Consider the following 20903-nt stretch of genomic DNA (forward strand, 5'->3'; position numbering starts at 1 on the left):
CTTTGTCAAGGAGATTTTCATATCAAAAAGGCTCCTTTCTGAATCTTCCCTCCACTGCCAAAGAGGGCTGTTGGTGAAAACTGTCAGTCTCCCCTGTTCCATGGCAAATGTCCCTGACACCAGGCCGGACACACAGGCTCCACTCTGCGCCCTCAGTGTCTGGCTGTCATGGTGCCAGTGCCGACTCTGTGTTCATGGAGAGGCATACTCAATTGGGCCAGAAGCTCTTCGGCCCTGGGCAGAAACTTGGCAGGGGCAGGCAGATTTCACCACCGGGTAGCAAGTTTTCTGTTTGCTTTCATTGGAAACAAGAATTACCATGGCCGTCTGCAGACATGAGGGAGACCGTGCTAAAGGGAGCCTGCACTTTGCCCGTTAAACACCAGAGACAGGCTCAAGCCTACTTGTTTGGTGTGAGGGTGAGGTGAAATGGCGTCTCACCAAAACACCCTTTGTTCCTCACCCAGGGCATCTCATGAACACCTTTGAGGCAGCTTATCCGGAGAGACTCTGGATTGAGGTGAAAACATTCTGCAATGCTTTTCCCTTCCACGTTGTTTTTGATGAATCGGTAAGCTTGGACTTGGAAAGAGACTGGTAAGGAAAGAACGTCTTGTCTTTTATGGCAAGTGCGAAACTGCAAATCTCTTAAAGTTCCCAAGGCACGGCTGTTAGATGATAGCCCGGCAGGACCACTAACTTTCTTTTTGGCGTTATTGTTAGGCGCTACCAGGTCAGTTGTGACCGATAGCAACCCTACGCACAGCAGAGCCAATCACTGCCCCATCCTAGGCCATCCTGATAGTTGTGCCCATGCTTGAACCCCATTGTGGTAGCCATGGTGTTAACCCATCCCTTTGAGGGCCTTCCTATTTTTCACTGCCCCTCAACCTTACCAAACGTGAAGTCCTTCTCCAGGGAACCGGTCTCTCTTAACAACATGTCCAAAGTATGTAAGACAAAGTCTCGCCACCCTTCCCTCTAAGGAGCACTCTGGCAAAACTTCTTCCTAGACAGATTTCTTTGTCCTTTCAGCAGTCCCAGGCACCTTCAATGATCTTCTCCAGATCCACAGTTCAAGTGCACCGTGTGTGTGGTAGCCTCCTCCAGAAACCACAATCCAAGATCTTCTCGAGAAGTGGAGTCTAGGTGGTGCGAACAGTCTAGGAGCCTGGCTGCTGACCAAAAGATTGATGGTTCAAGCCGCCCTCAGAAGAAAGAAACAGCAATCTACTTCTGAAAGATCAGTTATTGGAAACCCTTTGAAGCAACAGGGTCGACACACATGGGGTCACCCAAGTCCGAGTTGACAGAACGGCCAATGGCTTCTGCTCTGGAAGTTGTAAGGGTGCAACGCCAAGGGGTTTAAACCAATACTTGAGTCATACGGTTTGCCTTTAGAAAGAAAGGAAATGACACTAAAATTCACTTCTTAAAGAGATAGACAGTTAGTAGTAATACCCAAACCAAACCAAAGTCACTACCACTGAGCTGATTCTCTCTATATATAAGGTTTTTGAAACGGAAAATCAGCACAGGAGCCGATAGCCTCATATTTCTTCTGAAGACCAGCTTGTTGGTGTGAACCACCAAACCTGCAGTTAGAAGTCCAACATTTGTTTGTTTGTTTAAGTTCTATTGGTGTATAATTCACAAAGCTTACAATTCACTAGCTCAATCGTATTAAGAATTGTGGTACAATCATCACCACAATCACATTTAAAACATTTTCTTCTTTCTTGTACTCATTGTTATTAACAACCCATTTTCTTCCAACCTCTCCTGCCATAGTCTCAAGAAAGAATTAATTTAGTTACCATTGCTATATATTTACCTATCCTGGATTTCATATACAGAAAAACATACCCCCCAAAACAAAACAAAAAATTCAATAACAGCACAGTAAGACAGAAAAAAATATCAATAAAAAAGAAAGCAGAAATTACTAAAAACTAGAACAAATTTAAAATGAATCAAAAGGGAGATCAAATGATAAGGTGTTATATTTTAACCTAACTACATCTGCCATAATCAACTTTACAATGCTCACTGATAACAAGGCTATTCACATCCCTCTAGTATGGTCCGAGGGGATTCACTGGAGGCTTAATCCATGCATGGATCCTGTAAATGTATTTTGGGCTTCCACTATCACTCGTGGCCTTCTGAAAATCAGGTGTTCACAATAAACCAAATCCACAGCCATCGAGTCAGTTCAGACTCAGCACAACCCTATAAAGGGATTCTGAAATGGTGAATCTTTTTGAAAGCAGATGGTCCTGTCTTTCTCTCATGGAGTGCCTAATAGTTCTGTCTTGCTCTAAGCAGCCTAATCCCTTCACCCCAGGAACATGGTGGAGTTCTATACCTCACCATTTATCATTCTTGTGGCCACAGCATTAAAATAATAATAATAATACACTGCCAGCAAGTTGATTTGGACCACCAACAGTCCAACTCTTACCTGACAATGTCGCGAATGCTCAGTTCCACCCAGCTTCGCTGCTGCATGTTTGCAGGAGGGGAGGTCTATGCCTACCTTACGCCACCATTCTAGGGCTTGTGAGAATGCTTATTGAGGTTTTATTTTCATCAATTTCCTTGGATAGTACTTATGCTAACTGAATTGATTTTTAAATCATGTAAAGGTCAAATAGACAAAATATGTGGTAACAAAAATCCTTGAAAATGCCTGCAACTATTGTGGTTTTCTGTGATATTACTGAACCCACTGACATTATTAAATCACTACCTACCTACCTACCATTATTATTAAATCCTTGAAGCAGGCTGTCCTCCCCCTACAAAGAGTGACAAACCATCTCCAGAATGTTTCTACCAAGGAAAAGCCGATGCCGTCGGTTGCTTTCTAATCCCCAGTCTGATATCTGTCCTCTATGTGCAGCTGAGGGTCAAGCAAGCTGGAGTGAATATTCAGAAGTTTGTTCCAGGACTTCAAACCCAGAAGATTCAATTAGATGACTATTTCTCCATCATTCATCCCCAAGTGACCTTCAACATTTCCAACATCTGCAAATTCATCAACAGTCAATTTGTCCTGAAAACACGAAGAAAAATGATGCCCGAAGCATGGAAAATGAAGCCCACACTCAAACTTCGAGGTAGGAAATCACCCTGCCTGTTTGGGTGATTGCTCAGAAAGTGGGTGGGTTTGAACCACAAACCTTTTAGCCAACCATAAACAAGTTGCACTTTCTGGGACCTGCACATGCTACCACGTGTATAAAGTTGCCCGATGAAGGTCCCTCTTGGTGATGTCCTCTCTTGTTGCCTTTTCCTCCACAAAGGCCAAATGATCTGGATGGAGTCCATCAGGTGCATGCTGTACATGTGTTCTCCAAAGCTGCGCAGCCTGCAGGAGCTGGAGGAGCACAAGATGCACCTTTCTGACATCTCACCCCATGATACCACCAGGGACCTCATTCTCCTGAACCAGCAGCGGCTGGCTGAGATTGAGCTGTCCAATCAGCTGGAGAGGAAGAAGGAAGAGCTGCGGGTCCTTTCTAAGCACCTGGCCCTAGAGAAGAAGAAAACAGAGACCTTGCTGTATGCCATGCTGCCTGAACACGTGGCCAACCAGCTGAAGGAAGGCAAAAAGGTCGCTGCAGGTACTGCACACATTCCCCTCCCTGGGCTGTGTGCCTTAGGGGGTTGGGACCCAAGTTGTGAAATCAGGCAATCCTGAGTGTGTGTGTGTGTGTGTGTGTGTGTGTGTTTAATATTGTTTTATTGGGCTATACTTCACATAGCATACAATTTAACTGTTCAATTGTATTAAGAAGATTGGTCCCATTATCATGACAATCACTGGTAGAACATATTCTTCTTGTACCCCTTGTTAGCAACCCATTCTTCCCCATCCTCCTCTGCCATGCCCTTAGGCAATTATCAATCCAGTTACTGTTTCTACTGATCTATCTATTCTAGGTTTTATACACAGAAAACCACACTGAACACAGACAGGAAGCAAGCAAGCAAGCAAACACAACAACAATAATAAAGAGACAAAACATAAAAGCCCCTCAATCGAAAAGAAAGCAGAAAGTATTAAAATATGGAAATAACTTTAAAATGGGTCAAAGGGACATCAGATGATAAGATATCACATTTTTAAACTAATTCCAGCTGCTGTAATTGATGTTACAATGCTCTTTATCTGATAGCAAAGCCATTCTTTGACTATGGTCAGAAGGAATTCAGCAGAGGCTTAATCCACGTAGAGACCTGCAAGTGAATTTTGTGCTTCCATTGTCATACATAGCCTCCTACAAACAAGATGTTCATGTTTTAAGCTCTCATCCCATTCCCTCCTTCAGATTTGGATTTTATCATGTACAATCCTTGGATCACATAGGTTGGTGTACTTCTTCTATATGGACTTAGTTGACCCCTCACTTTGATGGCTGCTTGTTTAAAAACAAGCCTATGACTCCAGATGCTTGTCTTTTGATAACTGGCACCTTCTAGTTTCTTCACCACACTTTGCTACAGCAACTATGTCTTCTCCAGGCAAAGGGGATTCCAAGGGCAAAAATAAGGCAATATGAAAGTAATTATCCTAGAACATGAGGATACAGGAGAAAGTTGCTTTTTATTTGGTAGCCAGTTTCACTGACATCTTTTCCTCCTATAACGGAAGTGACACGACTTGTTTTATACATAGGATTCTGGCTGCAGGGTAAGGGACCTGGTGGCCTGAGATAGGCAGGAAGTCCACGCTGCATCCTACACGAAGGCAGCCTGAGCAGACATCAACAGGATTCATAATTGATAGGATGAGGAGGACAAGAAAAAGAAGAAGTGCTGCTTTATCCTTAGGCTGAACCAGATAGAAGAGCGGGCTTGATGGGAAGACGAGAAGGTCTACTTAGAAGTGTTGGGCTGGAGAGGTCTACGGAGGCCACCAAGGTGGCCAGTGTGGCTTAGAGAGAGAGAGTGACGGGGGTAGTATGAGGGCATAATCAAAGAGCAGTGCGACCACACCCTAAAGGCCCTGTGGGCCTTGGTAACGGTTTCTATTCTATTTTAATTATGATAGGAATTGTGGAGGGCTTGATATAGAGAAGTCTAGCTGGGGCCAGGAGAGAACATGACTTACAGACTATATGGATGCTATGTGGAAATATTAAGGCAGTGGTGGTTCGATGATAGAAGTCTCATCTTCCAGGCAAGACTGAGGTTTGGTTACAGTTTGTCAGAGGCTGTGTGTTACTGTGATGCTAAACATGTTTCTGGAAAACTTCCGGCCTTAAGATGATTTAGGAAGTAAGTTTGGTGATCTGTTTCTGAAATCAACTAGTGAAACCCTGTGGATCACAACAGTCTGATCCCCAGCCAACCATGGGAATGGCATAGGACTAGCAATGTTCCACTGCATTTAAATAGGGTCTCCATGAGTTGAAGACCAGCTCCTTAGCAGGTAACAGCAACAGAAGTGGAAGCATGGGACAAGCTAGGAATATATGGTAGGCTCCCAGCCATGCAAAGATTTGGAACCCCACCGTTCCATGGTGGTCAGTTTCTACCAGCCGTGGCCCTTTATTTCTTGCAGTTCAAGGTTCTTCCATGGCTCTCCTTTAGGGGGTTCCTTTGAGCCAGCACCCACTCTAAGCCGCTTATGATGATTTGTTTGTTCTTCTGTTAACGTCACTGAACTAATTCTTCTACTGCTTCAGAGATCCAGTCTATTCGCGCGCGCGTGTGTGCGTGTGCGTGTGTGTGTGTGTGTGTGTGTGTGTGTGTGTGTGTGATGCTCCTGGTATGAGAACTAGGTCATAGTAGGACTTGGGAAATGTCTGCTATGGCATCCAGTTCCTTTCCCCCCATGCCTAGGAAGTCTTGACTTCCAAAGAGCATTCGGGTCAAGCATTCATGGAATGATTATTCTGCTTCCTTTGCTGCCACTGATACTGCGCTTCTGTTGCAGGAGAATTTGAAACCTGCACCATTCTTTTCAGTGATGTGGTGACCTTCACTAACATCTGTGCTGCTTGTGAACCTATTCACATAGTGGATATGCTGAATTCCATGTACTCCAAGTTTGACAGGTTAACCAGTGTCCACGATGTCTACAAAGTACGTGTTTGGTACTATGGGGTAAACTTCATTGTGCTCAGGAAATACAGGAACTTGAATATAAATCTTTCATTGCATCCTCACTGCTTTGGGTTTGGGTTGTATTTGTCAGGGTTCTCAAGAGAACTAGAACCCATATGTTATATACATGTATGTGTATGAAAGAGAGAGAGGGAACAGAGTACTTGTGTGATGGGAACAATGAATACACTTGGCTTATAACTGAAAGGTATAGAGATTTACATCTACCCAGAGGCTCCTTGGAAGAAAGGTCTGGTGATGTACTTCCAAAACTGGTCATTGAAAACATTATCCTTATAGGGCATAGTTCTACTTTGACACGCATAAAATCACCATGTGTCAGACCCACTCGGTAATGATGACTATATACCTACATGACTGATATGTATCTCTATATATCTATATCTGTATCTGTCTATAGAGAGAGAGAGATCGATATATATCAGTGACATGGAGACCTCACAAACCTCTCTTTATATACATATTATACATATGTAAGGGAGTTTCAAAAAATGATAGAAAGAAAAATTCCATTGCTAGATAAATATAGGTACAGACACACAGAAAATTTCCATTGCTGTATATGTATGTATATATGTTCCATATATGTGTGTATATTTTTATATGCATAAAAAACTCACTACCATTGAGTCAATGCTGACTCACAGTGTTTCACTGTGGGTTTCTGAGACTGTAAACTGTTAATGAGAGTAGAAAACCCAGTCTTTCTCCCTCAGAGATGCTGGCAGTTTTGAACCACCAACCACATGAATTGCAGCCCAACACACAACCACTACATCACTAGGTGTCCTCTAATATATTCATATAAACATATATATGTAATATATATATGAGGGGGCCTCAAAAATTGTGGAAAAATAGAATGAAAAAAAACAATGGAATTGTTCTATATCAATATTTTTCATGGGATTCATTTTAAGGAATTGGTTCAAGCAATTGTGAAGGCTGGCAAATCAAAAAATCTGTTATCTAAGCAACAGGATTGAAACTCTGAAAGGATTTTTATTCTCCAGGCTTGAAGCAAAATTCCCTCTCTCTAGAAAACCTCAGACTTAGTTTTTAAGGCCTTTAACTGATTGGCTGAATCTCACCCACATTGCTGTTGGTAGGTGCCATTCGGTCAGTTCCAACCCACTGTGACCCTCTGCTTAACGAAACAAGACAGGGCCCAGACCGGCACTAGCCTCACAATCTTTCCCAAGCCCATCGTGGCAGCCACTGTGTCAAACTATCTCATTGACAGCCTTCTTCGTTTTTGCTGCCCCTCCATTTTACCAAGCATGTCCTTCTCTTCCCTGACAGCACGTCCAAGTATGTCCAATGAAGTCTTGCCACCCATGCCTCTGACTGTACTTCTTCCATGACAGATCGGTTTGTCCTTTCATCAGTCCATAGTACTTTTAATATTCTTCTCCTGCACAACAATTCAAATGCATCCATTCTCTTCAGCCAGCCTTATTCAATGTTCAACTACCACATGCATATAAAATGATGGAAAATAGCATGACTTGGATCAGGTGCACCTTAATTTTCAGAGTAACATCCTTGCTTTTCAGTACTCTAAAGAGGTCTTGTGCAGCAGAGTTACCTAAGGCAATGTGTCTTTTGATCTCTTGACTACTGCTTCCATGAACATTCATTGTGGATTCAAGAAAGATGAAATCCTTGACAACGTCAACCTTCTCTCCGTTTATCATGATATTACCTGTTAGTTCCATTGTGGGGATTTTGCACATTGAATTGCAGTCCACACTGAAGTTGGTGGTCTCGTCCTCCTCACTTTCAGGAAGCAAGCTTGTGTCATCTGCATATCTTAAGTTGTTAATAAACCTTCCTCCAATCCTGATGCCATATTCTTCTTCATATAAGTCAGCTTCTCTGAGAATTTGCTCAGCAGACAGATTGAATGAGTCTGATGAGATGATACAACCCTGACACACACCTTTCCTGATTTGAAACCATGAAGTCATCCCACATTATTAGGATAATAAGTTTTACTAAGAATCAAGTCATTGTCACTCTTAAGCACATCAACAAAATACCTTCACAGCGACATCTTTACTATTTTTTAACCAAACAACTGGCCACCTTAGCCTAGTTGGCACTTAAATTTCACAATCACAGTGAGGGCGAGAGTGGGGTGAGGAGAAAAGGCTAAGAGGGAACTGGAGGTATTTTAGGAATTGTAACTTTTGTGAATCCTTTTGCAGTATTGAGGGCTAATATGGTGCTTGGTACTCCTTCTATTGAACAGAAAGTTTAATCTGAACAATATGTTTATTCATATATACATCATATGGCCACCCTAGGAATTTCATCTCCCCTGGGACTGGTTTCCACCAGAAGCTCATAGTTCTTTCCAGAGACAACTTGCCTCATTCTTAATATGTCACACCCCCTAGAAAATAATCGGAACTATTCGTATGGTCTGTTTTTCAATGTGGGAAATGATAATGTTCATTAATATGTTTAGTGCACTGAGAAACCTTCCTGACATTTTCCCGTATAGGTGGAAACCATCGGAGATGCATATATGGTGGTCGGCGGTGTGCCAGTGCCTGTTGGCAGCCATGCTCAAAGAGTGGCTAATTTTGCATTGGGAATGAGAATTTCTGCAGGAGAAGTGATGAATCCTATTACTGGGAAACCCATACAGGTAGGGAAGAACCGACTATTTTGTTTATACTTACATCTCATAAAAAGGAGAATTCTGTTTATTAGTCTGCATAGATAGATTGATGTATAGTAATTAAAATAGGAAACGTGTCCCAACTCTTTTCTTGCCTCATATATGTTCATAAGTAACAGATATTGCACTAAAAGTTGGAGGTTCAAGTTCCTCTGAGATACCTTGGAAGAAAGGTCTACTGATCTACTTCCCAAAACGCAGCCACTGTAAGCCCTATGGAGCACAGCTCTACCCTAAGACATATGATGTAACCGCTATTCAGAATCAATTCAACAGCAACTGGCTAAAGATGTATTAGTGAGGGTATTACTTTCTGAACTTCTCTCAAATTCCTCAAGAGGATTGTGGAAGTCGAAGTGCACATGCTGTGCTGCAAACTGCCGTTGTCTATCACTTAGAGCAGTGCTAAACCCTTCTTCCCTTTCACCTTGTAGGGATAACTCTCTTGGACACTTGATTATTTACAAGCGCTGCTTTGTTTGTTGTTATTCAGGCATTTCAACAGGTGACTGAAGTTTAATGACTAGCCACCTTTTCCTACTGAAATTTGGAATTCAACTTCCATGTGCCAAGTTCAGAACTCAGGCTAAGATATGAAACTACCTGCAACCAGTCAGGCAGACACTGGAGTTCCTTAGGGCATTCAGCCACCATTTATCTGTCAGTTTGTCGTACTGTGGAAGCTCCGTGTTGCTGTGATGCCGCAAGATTTGTAACTGATCATTTAAATACCAGCAGGGTCAACCAAGATGAATAGATTTCAGCAGGGCTTTCAGACTAAGAACAGACTAGGAAGAAAGAATAGGCTGTTCAATTCTAAAGAATTAGTCACTTATGAATATTCATCTTCTGGATAGCAGTAGAACCTTGTCAGTGCCTGAAGATAATCCTCTCAGGTTGGAAGGCACTCAAAATATGACTAAACTTCCCTCTCAAAGTAGCTGATCATAATGACACGGATGGCTAAAGCTACTGGAACCTTCATTTGCTAATGGGAAATGACTCAATATGAGATGAACAGCTGCGCATCTCTATTAATAACTGTAATTTAGAATGTACTAAGTATGAATCTAGGAAAATTGGAAGCCTTTTAAATGAAATGGTACACATAAGGATAGGTATACCAAGCATTAACCAAAACAACAAACTCAATGCCATCAAGTCAGTGCTGACTTAAAGTGACCCCTGTGGGTTCCCGAAATGGTAACTATTTATGGCCAGTATTTCTCCTCCAGAGCTTCTGGTAATTTCAGTCTGCTCACACACGGATCACAGCCCAACATGTAACCACTACACCACCAGGGCTCCTCATCCTAAGCATTAGTGAGCTGAATGGATTGGTATTTAACATTTTGAATCAGACAATTACATGATTTACTACACTGGGAACAATGAACTCAGGAGGAATGGTGTCACATTCATCTCTAAAAAGAACATTTCAGGATCTATCTTGAAATAAAATGCTTGGATTGGATAGTATATATGCATATAAGGAAATTCAATTAACATAACCATTATTTAAAGAAATTGAAGACTTCTGCCAGCTTGTTCAGTCTGAAATTAATCAAACATACAATCCTGATTTATTGATAATTATTGACAATTTGAATATAAAGGTTAGAGACAAAAAGGAAGGAATAATTTTAAATAAAAATAAAAGTGACAGAAAAATTCTAGGTCACAATAATTTTGTTTTGAACTAAAGATTGTCACTGGCAATACCTAGTACTGGGGAATTTTCCCAAGAAAAATTTCTCCAGAAAAAAATTGCAGTTACCTATGGTTCTGTCTAATGTAACTTAAAACTACTGACTAGCAGAGGCAACGTTATGAGTGTGTTTTAGACATAATCAACTTCCCTGAAGGAATGAGCCACAGGACCATAGTCTTGAGGGACACCAAGGTCTATTGGTACAACACCACAAAAACAATGGGGTGAATAGCAACTAGGGTTTAAAAGCTGTGAGCAGCCCTCTAAGGTGCAACCTTTGGCCTTTCCCTGTCTGAGGAAAGAAGAGTGATGAAAAGACATATGCAAACACTGATTCAAATGGACTGACAGATCACACAACCATCAGTCTCTACAACTCTAAGACCAAAAGAACTAGATGGTGCCCAGCTACCACTACCAACTGCACTGAACGGGGCCATATTAGAAGGTCCTGGATAAAGTGGAATAAAAATGTGGAGCACAACTCAATATCATTCAAAAGACCAAGCTTACTGGTCAGAGAGAGGCAGGCGGATCATCCCAAGACGATGACTCTGTAACCTTTTAAGTCTGGAATGGAACCCACCTCTGTGATAAAATAATGAGCCATTTAAGACCAAAAAGGGCAGCCTTGCCCCAGGGACAAAGCTCAGAAGGTTAGGAAAGAAGGTCAAATGGAAATGGGAAACCCTGAGAGAAATAGACATAAGGGTGGTATGTTGGCGTTGCAGTGGATGAATTGAAATAGTGTGTGTGAGTTGTTGAATGTAACACTGTTGGTCTGCTCTGTAAACTTACCAAATTCACAACAAACATTTTTAAAAAGAAAAGAAAGGAAAAGATTTGACTCATTGAACTCTAGTGAGAGAAGACCCAACAAGCAATGGGATGACATCAAAAACATTGTACAATGAAGAAAGGTAATTAAAATATAATTAGAGAAGCGGGGCGGGAGGGGAAAAATTAAGCAGGGAAGCTGGTCTATATGGGGAAAATGAAGGATCAGGGTTAGAAGAAGACGTATTAACAAACTGCGAAACGCAGATAAAAAACCGTGCTTGCTGAAAGTGAGGAAGACTTACCCTTGATGAGGATCAAGGATGGCAGCCCTTCAGTAGGGATTACAACTCAACGTAGAGTAAAGCCAAATTCTCAAAACTGGACCAGTAGGTAACATTCTGGTATATGGAGAAAAGATGGAAGATGTCAAGGATTTTATCTTACTAAGATCTACAATCCATGCTCAAGGAAGCATCAGTCAAGAGATAAAAGGATGTATTGCCTGCCCTAAGCCATGGAATTTTCTATTGCCTTACATGCCTGTGAAAGTTGGACATTAGATAAGGCAGCCTAAAGAAGAATCCACGTGTTTGAATTGTGGTGCTGGAGAAGAATATTGAAAGTACTATGGACTACCGGAAGAATAACTAAGTCTGTATTGGGATAAGTATAACCAGAGTGCTCCTTAGAAGTAAGGGTGGTGAGTCTCAGTCTCATGTACTGTGGACAAGCTCTCAGGAGAGACCAGTCCCTGGAAAAGGACACCATGCTCGGTAGGGTAGAAGGGCAATGAAAAAAAGGAAGTCTTTGATGAGCTGGATTGATGCAGTGGCTCCAACAATGGGCTCAACCTAACAATTGGGAGGACGGTGCAGGACTGGGTAGTGTTTCCTTCTGTTGTCCATGGTCACTAGAAGAAGTCAGAACAATCCAATGGCACCTAACAACCACAATGGGGTATTCAGAATAACTCTCCTTCCACCAGAGGCCGTTAGCCCAGACATTTCTTTGTTCTCACTGGAAACTGCTCTCGCGAGTATAATGATTTGTTTACACAAGGAAAGTTGGGAAATTTGGAGATGAAAAGTAGATCCTCCTTAGCAAAAGCCAGCCACTAGACTTCCCATCTCCACTTTTTTCAGTAAAAAATATTTAAAGTTTCAGTTCAAAATAACTAAATATAAACCAATTTCTAATCCCATAAAAATTGACAATCTTGGAAACAATGTAAGGACAGCTCTACCTCATCCTATAGGACCACTGTGAGTCAACATGGCTTACTGGCAGTGAGTGTGGCTTTGTGAGATATGATGGAATATGATTTTTCAAAATTATAACTCCCAAGAGATTCTAAATATGTGTTCTTTCACCCTCACCTTATGATTTAGAAACTGAGAAACAGTGTAAAAATCCTTGTCATAGTGTGAGCAAAAACAAAACAAAAGGAAAATTCAGAGTGAAATAGTGGTGATTCAGTGGTAGACTTCCTACCTTTCATATGGGAGACCTGGGCTGGTTTCCCAGCTGATGGACCGCTGGCATTGCCATAACATGTCTGTCACTTGGGGCTTGCATGATGTAGATGCTGACCAGGTTGCAGCACCGCTTTCTCCCTAAGATGGACTAGGAAGAAAAGCTTGGCGATACAATTCAGAAATGCAGCCTATGGGGTGGGGAAGACAAAGAATCAAGATCTGGGAAGTGATGAAGTGGTGGAAATGAGGTCAGATAAGAGATGAATATTTCCATGGAAAGACTCATAGAAATCACTGAATAAAAAATAGTTGAATGGCTATAGAAATAGAAATAATATATTTGTTTATATCATACCTATATTTATATACACAATCTTCTCACTTATTAACTACCAATCACCAGCATTTAAGCTTTTTGACAATAGTTTCTTTAAAAAGTCTATCGTTTCTGCACATATTTAGCAATAACAATGCTAGGGTGCTATGCAAGAGTAATTCTGTCTGTGATGATTAAGATTATGTGTCACATTTCCTGGGCTATAATTTTCAGTGGTTTGGCTGTTATAAAAGGACTCAATCTGGCAGTTATATCGTGATATAATTTAGCATTTATGGAATGATATAGTAATCTTCCATTTTGTCCTCTAATCATTCTCCATTTTCACATAATGCCAATTTTGACAAAATGACCCGCTCTTCAGAAAATAAGCATGTTGATAAGTGAGGAGTGAGTATATTTGTGTCTATATTTATATCTTTGTATATATAGATACAAATATGAAATCCCTTCAAGTAAGAAGAGGAAACTGAAATTTACCAACAGAAGAGACTCAATAAAAAATGGTAGGGTAAGGGACATAGCAAACAAGGGTGAAAATAACGCTCCACCACTAAGAATGAATGTAAACAATGAATTCCCAGACACTTTCATGCTAGAGTTGCAAAGAAGAACATTGGTAAAGATGTTGGCATTCTAAGTTAAGAAAAGGGGCATAAGAAAAGTAGATACATAAAAGGAGACCGGGTAGCATAATGGTTAAAGCACTCAGTTGCTAATCCAAGTCCCAGTGGTTCAAAGCCAATATCTACAAGAGGATGCCCAAAATAAATCAGTTTTTTTTAAAGTTATGTATTAAATTTTTTAACAAAACCACCTTATCACCTTCAAAGTACTCTCCATTATACCTAATCCATTTGTCAAATCTGTGATTCCATTCTTGGAAAAATTTTCCAACTCATCTGTTTGGCTAACAGCACCTTCCTCTTTTTTTTCTTCACTTTTTCTACATCGTCAAATCACTGCCCTTTCATGTCCCTCTTCATTCACAGAAACAAAAAGAAGTCCAACGAAGAGATATCAGGTGATTAAGGGGCATGGGACAAGAAAGGCACATTGTTTTTGCCAAAAACTGGCTCACTGAGATGGCTGCATGAGCAGGTGCACTATCGTGGTGACAAAGCCAGTCCCCTGTCTGCCACAAATCAGGCCTTCTTAGTCGTACACTGTTAAGCAATCTTTTCAGAAACTCTAAATAAGAAGTTTGATTAGCAGTCTAACCTGGTGGAATGAACTCCAAATGCACTAGCCCCCTCACATCAAACAGCCAAATGAGCATCGTTGTTTTTGTTTCTGTGGGGGTACACCCTCGTATCCCATGCAGTCTGCTTCCATAATGACTTCCAGCCTTGGAAACCCTATTGCATAGTTCTACTCTTCCTTATAGAGTGGTTATGAATCAGAATCAACTGGATAACACGTTGGGGTTTATTTGTAGGCATATGAAAATATTTTTAACATTACTCTCCATTAGGGGGTCAAGAGACCAAAATACACATTGCATTAGTTAGATCTGGTGCAGAAGGTCCCTTTAGAGTATTGAAAAGCAAGGATGTTGCTTTGAGGACTAAGGTGCAACTGACCCAACCCATGGTCTTCTCCATCGCCTCATACGCATATGGACGTTGGACATTGAATAAGGAAGACCAAAGAAGAATGGGTGCATTTGAATTGTGGTGCCGGAGAAGATTATTAAAGTATGCTGGACTGCCAAAAGGACAAACTGATCTCTCTTGGAAGAAGTATGGCCAGAGTGCACCTTGGAAGCAAGGATGGTGAGCTTTCATTTTACATACTTTGGACATGTTTTCAGAAGAGACCAATCCCTAGAGAAGGACATCATGCTTGGTAAAGTAGAGGGTCAGCGGAAAAAAAATGAAGGCCCTCAAGGAGCTGGGTTGACACAGTCGCTGCAACAATGGGCTCAAGCACAGGAATAATTGTGAGACTGGCTCAGGACTGGGCAGTATTTTGCTCTGTTGTGCTTAGGGTCTCTATGGGTCGGAACTGACTCAATGGCATCTATCAACAGCCATTAGGTAAATGAAAATTAAAACCACCCTGAGTTATTTCATGGTGTAGTAGGTTTCATATTGTGCTGCTATATGAGTGGTTCATACATAGGAGAAAGATGGGGCTTCCTGCTTCCATAAAGATTTACAGCCCTGGAAACCTAAAGGGGTAGTTCTACTCTGTGCTATCAGGGCTCTGTGAGTCAGAATCAACCCCATAGCAGTGAGTTTTGTTTTGTTTTGGAAGATGGTGGGAAGTATCATATTAATGACAGCAATAAAAATAGTACATCACCTTTGGAAAATTACTGGAATTCGTCATTTTTTTAACATTAAATGTACATCTACCTTTTGAGTTAGAAATTCTACCTCCAAATAGTTAGTTAGCTTCAAGAGATGAAAGCACGTGTCACAGACATATGTGAATGTTCATAGCAGCTTTATTTATTATAGTTTCAAATGGAAAAAATCCAATATTCACCAAGAAGAGAATGACCAAATAGATTGTATTCTTAAAATAGAATACTAGTCAGCAATAAAATAATGAACTAGTGACACATGCACCAATCTGGATGACCCTCAAAAACGTCAAGTAAATGAAATCAGACAGAATAGTACATATATGCTACATAATTCTGTTTATGGCAGGCTCTAGAATAGGCTTATTAATCTTTGTTTCAAGAATTAAGACAGCAGTTATCTCTCAGAGGAGGGACAGAGTGTAACTAGAAAGGCACATAGGTAATTTTATAAAGTAAATGGAACTATGCTATATTTTATTTGGGATGGGGATACATGAACTTGTTAGAAATCATGGATCTAAACACTTAATATCTGGATTTTAATTCTATGTAAATTTGACCTCACTTTAAAAATTTAAAACAAGCCTATCAGATGGTCTCTCTGAAAATGAGGTTTTCTCTCTCTCCAGATCAGGGTGGGGATTCACACGGGACCTGTGCTAGCAGGTGTTGTGGGAGACAAAATGCCGAGGTACTGCCTGTTTGGTGATACTGTGAACACAGCTTCTAGGATGGAGAGTCATGGACTTCCCAACCAAGTGCACCTCAGCCCCAGTGCCTTCCGGTACTATGCATTTATTCATATTCCCTCTGCCCTCCGCCCTCCCTCTAGAAATTACCAAGTGCCCACTCAGATATGAGTAAAAAACAGCCCTGGCATGGGGTGGGGGTGAGGGGAGGTAATAGAGGAAACCTATATGCTTTTCTCCATATCCCACTGTCAGCAGATGTTATGTTAATCAATATTGTGAGGTTGGCTCAGGACCAGGCAGTATTTTGCTCTGTTGTGCATAGGGTCACTATGGGTTGGAACTGACTCAATGTCATCTATCAACTTGAGTCGCTACCATAATGTTTAATTCCAAGGAGCATATGGACTAATTGAGGAATTGACAGATTAAAATAAACTTTAATTGTCACATGGCCATTCCTTCTTTTTTCCTTTTAATTACAGATTGTTTAATTCCAGACACAGCAGTGCTAAGTAATTGTGAAAGAGACAATTACCTAACACAAAACCTGAAGTATTTATTATCTTGCTTTTCAGAAAAGTTTATTGGCTCTTAGTTCAGTGAAGGAAGAAGCAGTCCTAGACAATTATTCTTAAAGTATGATAAATGTAAAGGTAATTATAAGCATAAGACTCTGCATTTTGTTCTAAAATTTTTATATTGTATAGTATTGAAGCAAGTTTCAGAGAGTAGTTTCCACAATTATTCCTACTTACCGATGTGGGCTTCTTATAATTTTATGCAAATGATAGTTTCATTTAAACAATGAATCAAGAGCTTTAAATGAGCTCTAACAAAAGAATGGGTCTTAACGAAGAATGGGGTGCTGCAAACAATTGAAAGTACTCCACTGCTCACCAAAAGGCTGGGGGCCAGGCGTCCCCAGGGACACCTCAGAAGGAAGCCTGGTTATCTATTTCTGAAGCATCAGCCACGCAAACCCTGTGAAGCACAGCCCTTCCTCCCCGGACACATGTAGAAGCGCCATGGGTTGGAGTCCATTTAAAGATAACAGGATTTTTGTGGGAGTTCAGGGAAAGGATGTCTAACCTACGTCATTGGTGATTGAAGTGCAAACGTTAGAAGCAGAAGAAGAAACTAGTGGTTGATGCTGGGCCAAAAAGAGATTTGTATTTATATAGATTACATTAAATTAAAACAGGAGACAGTCAAGTGAGAAGTTGTTTGCTTCGCTTTTTGATGGCTTCATCTTGAGCACCCTGGACAATGGGGCGGATATGCAAATGGACAGGAACTGACAACAGTTGAGGAAGTGGGCAGCTGGCGAGGCAAGGCCCAGAAGAGGCAGGAAGGGTGGGTCAGAAGCATGGACTGAGAACATGAAGAACACTTCTTTCTCTGAGGCTTGGAAGGAGGGTTTCTGTGGCCAATGGAATAAGATATCGCCGGATGACACCTATACTTATTGCAATTTCGTAACCGAAAGGGATCACCAAGGAGAAGCCATGGTCAGCAGCTAGAGAGTGTGAGCGCATGCGTCAAACAGGTGGCTGGAGTAGCGTGATGAGGCACGTGGTACCGTAGGCCAAGAGGAATGAAGGACTGATGGAATGCCGAGGCCCAGCTGAGGCAGGTGACTGTGACTGTGAGACACTCCCAATGGGCATGGTTCTGGGACCTTTCACCTACATCACACAGCTTCCAATCTGGTCATTAAGTAATTAAGCAAAAGACCCAGCCTGATACTTCTCAGTGCCTTGGTCACCAGAAATCATCATGTAAAGAGAAGTTTAGGTGGTTAGGATGAGCATGATGACAACTGTCAGGTACATCAGTGGTGAGTGGAAGATGGGAAAAGGGTACAGATAGTCAAGGAGCCTTCAGTTTCAGAATCACGTGGGGAGGAGTGTACACAGGCATTGATGGCATGATGTACAGAGATGTGAAAGTGGTTTGTGGGTTGTGCTAGACGCAATGGTTCTCAACCTGTGGGTAGAGACCCCTTTTGGGGGGCCAATGACTCTTTCACAGGGGTCACCCGATTCATAACAGTAGCAAAATGACAGTGATGAAGTAGCAATGAAAATAATGTTATACTTGGGGGTCACCACAACATGAGAACTGGATTACAGGGTTGCGGCATGAGGAAGGTTGAGCAGCACTGTGCTAGAGGAAGGCACAAGCCCATGGTGATAGGGCTCCAAAGTTGGCCTGGGTCTTGTGCAAAGTGTATGATGAACCTTCTTTCCTCCTCTCCCCTGTGCCTCTTTGTTCCCAGCAGGCACTGCTGATGGACTCTTCCATGTCTTGTGTCCTCCTGCATACTTCTCCCTTCACCCTATACTTTGTCACCAAATCTTTGATATCTAGTACATTTCCTTCTTTGTGCAGAGCACTGGAAAATCAAGGATTTGAAATCATCGAAAGGGGAGAAATTGAGGTGAAGGGTAAAGGAAAAATGACCACATACTTTCTAATCCAGAATTTGAAGGCCACAGAGGATGAGATCATGGGGAGGCCTAAAAATCCTCTGGATCACAAGGGTAAGCAATAAAAGAGAAGTCATTCATGTTGAATATGTTTTCTATGAAGATCCTATATGTTTAGTGTGGCTCATGGGTCTACAAGGTCAGCACAGGTATTATTTGCACTCATTGCTGGCAGCTATCTTCCCTTTGGTTGAGAACCACCACCAGTTATCTTATAGTCTACTCCAATGCATGGCAAGCATAGGTGTGTTAGAGTATAACTGTCCTCCCCAAGGTTTTCAATGGATGGTTTTTAAAAAAAGTATCAATTTTTACTATATCCTGAAAGTTTATTCTTAAGTTTTATCTGGGCACCTCAGGAAACATTAAAAAAAATCATTTTATTGGAAGCTCTTACAGCTTTATAACATTCCATACATCAATTGTATCAAGCATATTTGTATATATGTTGCCATCATCATTTCTAAAACATTTTCTACTTGAGCCCTTGGTATCAGCTCCTCTTTTCCCCCTCCCTCCACTCCCACCCTCGTGAATCCTTGATCAATTATATATATTGTTATTATTATTTCGTATCTTACACTGTCCATTATCTCCCTTCACCCACATGCCAGTTATTTGTTTTCTTGGGGCCAGGGGATGGTAGGTCCCTGTATATCCAACCTTGTGATGGGTTCCCCCTTTCTAATGGATGATTTTTCAGAAGCAAATTGCAAGGATTTCCTCCCAACAGGCCTATGAGTGGATTCAAACCTCCACCCTCTTATTCAGCAGCTGCACATGTGAACTGTTTGCATCACTCAGAAGCTCTCCCTATCTGGTTAAAGTTACTGAAATTTGGCTCAGTAATTTTCACCTTTACATGTGTTTTTGTATTACATTTTCCAAGATTTTAGATATTGAACTGGCTGATGGGCCCACACTAAATGGTAAGGTTCCTCCTGTCTGAGAAAAGAGATTTTGCCATCAAGGAATAATTTCAGAACGCACCTTCTGCACCTCAGATGCAGAGAAAGCTCCAAAATGGGCTTTCCTCACATACTGAACTGCTCCCCATTTTCTACTGGCTTCAAAAAGTGGGGAGCCAGTTGCAGTGGAAGCAACTCCCACTCATGACACCCCCATGTGTGTCACAGTAGAACAGCTGTCCATAGAGATTTAAAATTTTTATTTTCAGTTTTATTGGCATATAATCCATATATCATACAATTTGATGCCTTAAACTTATTTTTTAAAGTTTCACAATCATGAGTACAATCCATTTTAGAACACTTATTTCTTGTACTCATTATTATTGGCTCTTGATTTCTCCCCAACCTCTCCTGCCACAATAGTAAGAAACTATTAATATAGTTATTGTCTCTACAAGGGGATACCCCAAGAACTGATACTCATTTGTTTTTTTGATGTGAGGTGGATAGTGCATTTGGAGTTCTTTGTTCCAACAGGTCAGGCTGTTAATCAAGCATTCTATTTAGAGGTTCTAAAAAGACTGCATAATGGTGTGCAACAAAACAGCCTGATTTGTGGCCGAAGGGGAGCTGGTTTTGCCACCCAACAGTGCACCTGCTCATGCAGCCATCTCATGCAGCCAGTTTTTGGCACAAAAAAAACCCAACATGCCTTTCATCCCAAGCACCTTACTCACCTGACTTTGCTCCATGCAACTTCTTTTTTGTTTCCATGAATGAAGCGGGACATGAAAGGACAACAATTTGATGATGTAGAAGAGATGGATTAAAAAACAAAGGAGGTGCTGTCCGCCATCCAAACAGATGAGTTTGAAAAATATTTCCAAGAATGGAATCTCAGATTTCACAAAGTTGTTAATTGTAATGCAGGGTACTATGAAAGTGTTAAAGTTGTTTTGTAAAAAAAATTTAAATACCTAACTTTGTAAAAAATATTCTCTTTTTTGGGGGGGGTACCCCCTCGTATAGATTTATGTATCCTGGATTTCATATAAAGAAAACAAACAGAAAACAACAACAATAACAATATAACACAGAGAAAACTCATCATAAAAAAGAAAGCAGAAAATAATAACTAGAACAAATTTAAAATGGCTCAAAAGGGAGAAGCAATGGTAACATGTTCAATTTTAACCTATATCTGCATTGGTCCACTTCCCAACACACTCTGTCTGGTAGCGAGGCTAGTCACAGCTCTGGTCAATGGTTAGAAGGAATTCACCAGAGGCTTACTCCAGCATGGGGGCTGGGGGAACCCTGTGGATGAATTTGGGGCTTTCATTGTCATCCATCTCCTTCTGCAGAAT

At 41.2% G+C, this 20903-nt stretch overlaps 1 protein-coding gene across 1 annotated transcript in view; it reads left to right on the forward strand.

Annotated features, from left to right (window-relative positions):
* Window positions 1-18690, forward strand: part of LOC101650960 (guanylate cyclase soluble subunit beta-2-like) — a 58130-nt gene extending 39440 nt beyond the window's left edge. The window contains exons 8-14 of the mRNA XM_013005074.2: window positions 468-571; window positions 2906-3122; window positions 3309-3629; window positions 5948-6096; window positions 8648-8794; window positions 16074-16228; window positions 18528-18690. Coding sequence (XP_012860528.2) covers window positions 468-571; window positions 2906-3122; window positions 3309-3629; window positions 5948-6096; window positions 8648-8794; window positions 16074-16228; window positions 18528-18690 — 1256 coding nt within the window. The remainder of the gene's footprint in view (window positions 1-467; window positions 572-2905; window positions 3123-3308; window positions 3630-5947; window positions 6097-8647; window positions 8795-16073; window positions 16229-18527) is intronic.
* The last annotated feature ends 2213 nt before the right edge of the window (window positions 18691-20903 follow it).

The sequence above is a fragment of the Echinops telfairi genome, unplaced genomic scaffold (genome assembly GCF_000313985.2).
Source record: "Echinops telfairi isolate 266 unplaced genomic scaffold, ASM31398v2 ScPeMD7_7467;HRSCAF=8505_0, whole genome shotgun sequence".
In the NCBI taxonomy this organism is placed as follows: domain Eukaryota; kingdom Metazoa; phylum Chordata; class Mammalia; order Afrosoricida; family Tenrecidae; genus Echinops; species Echinops telfairi.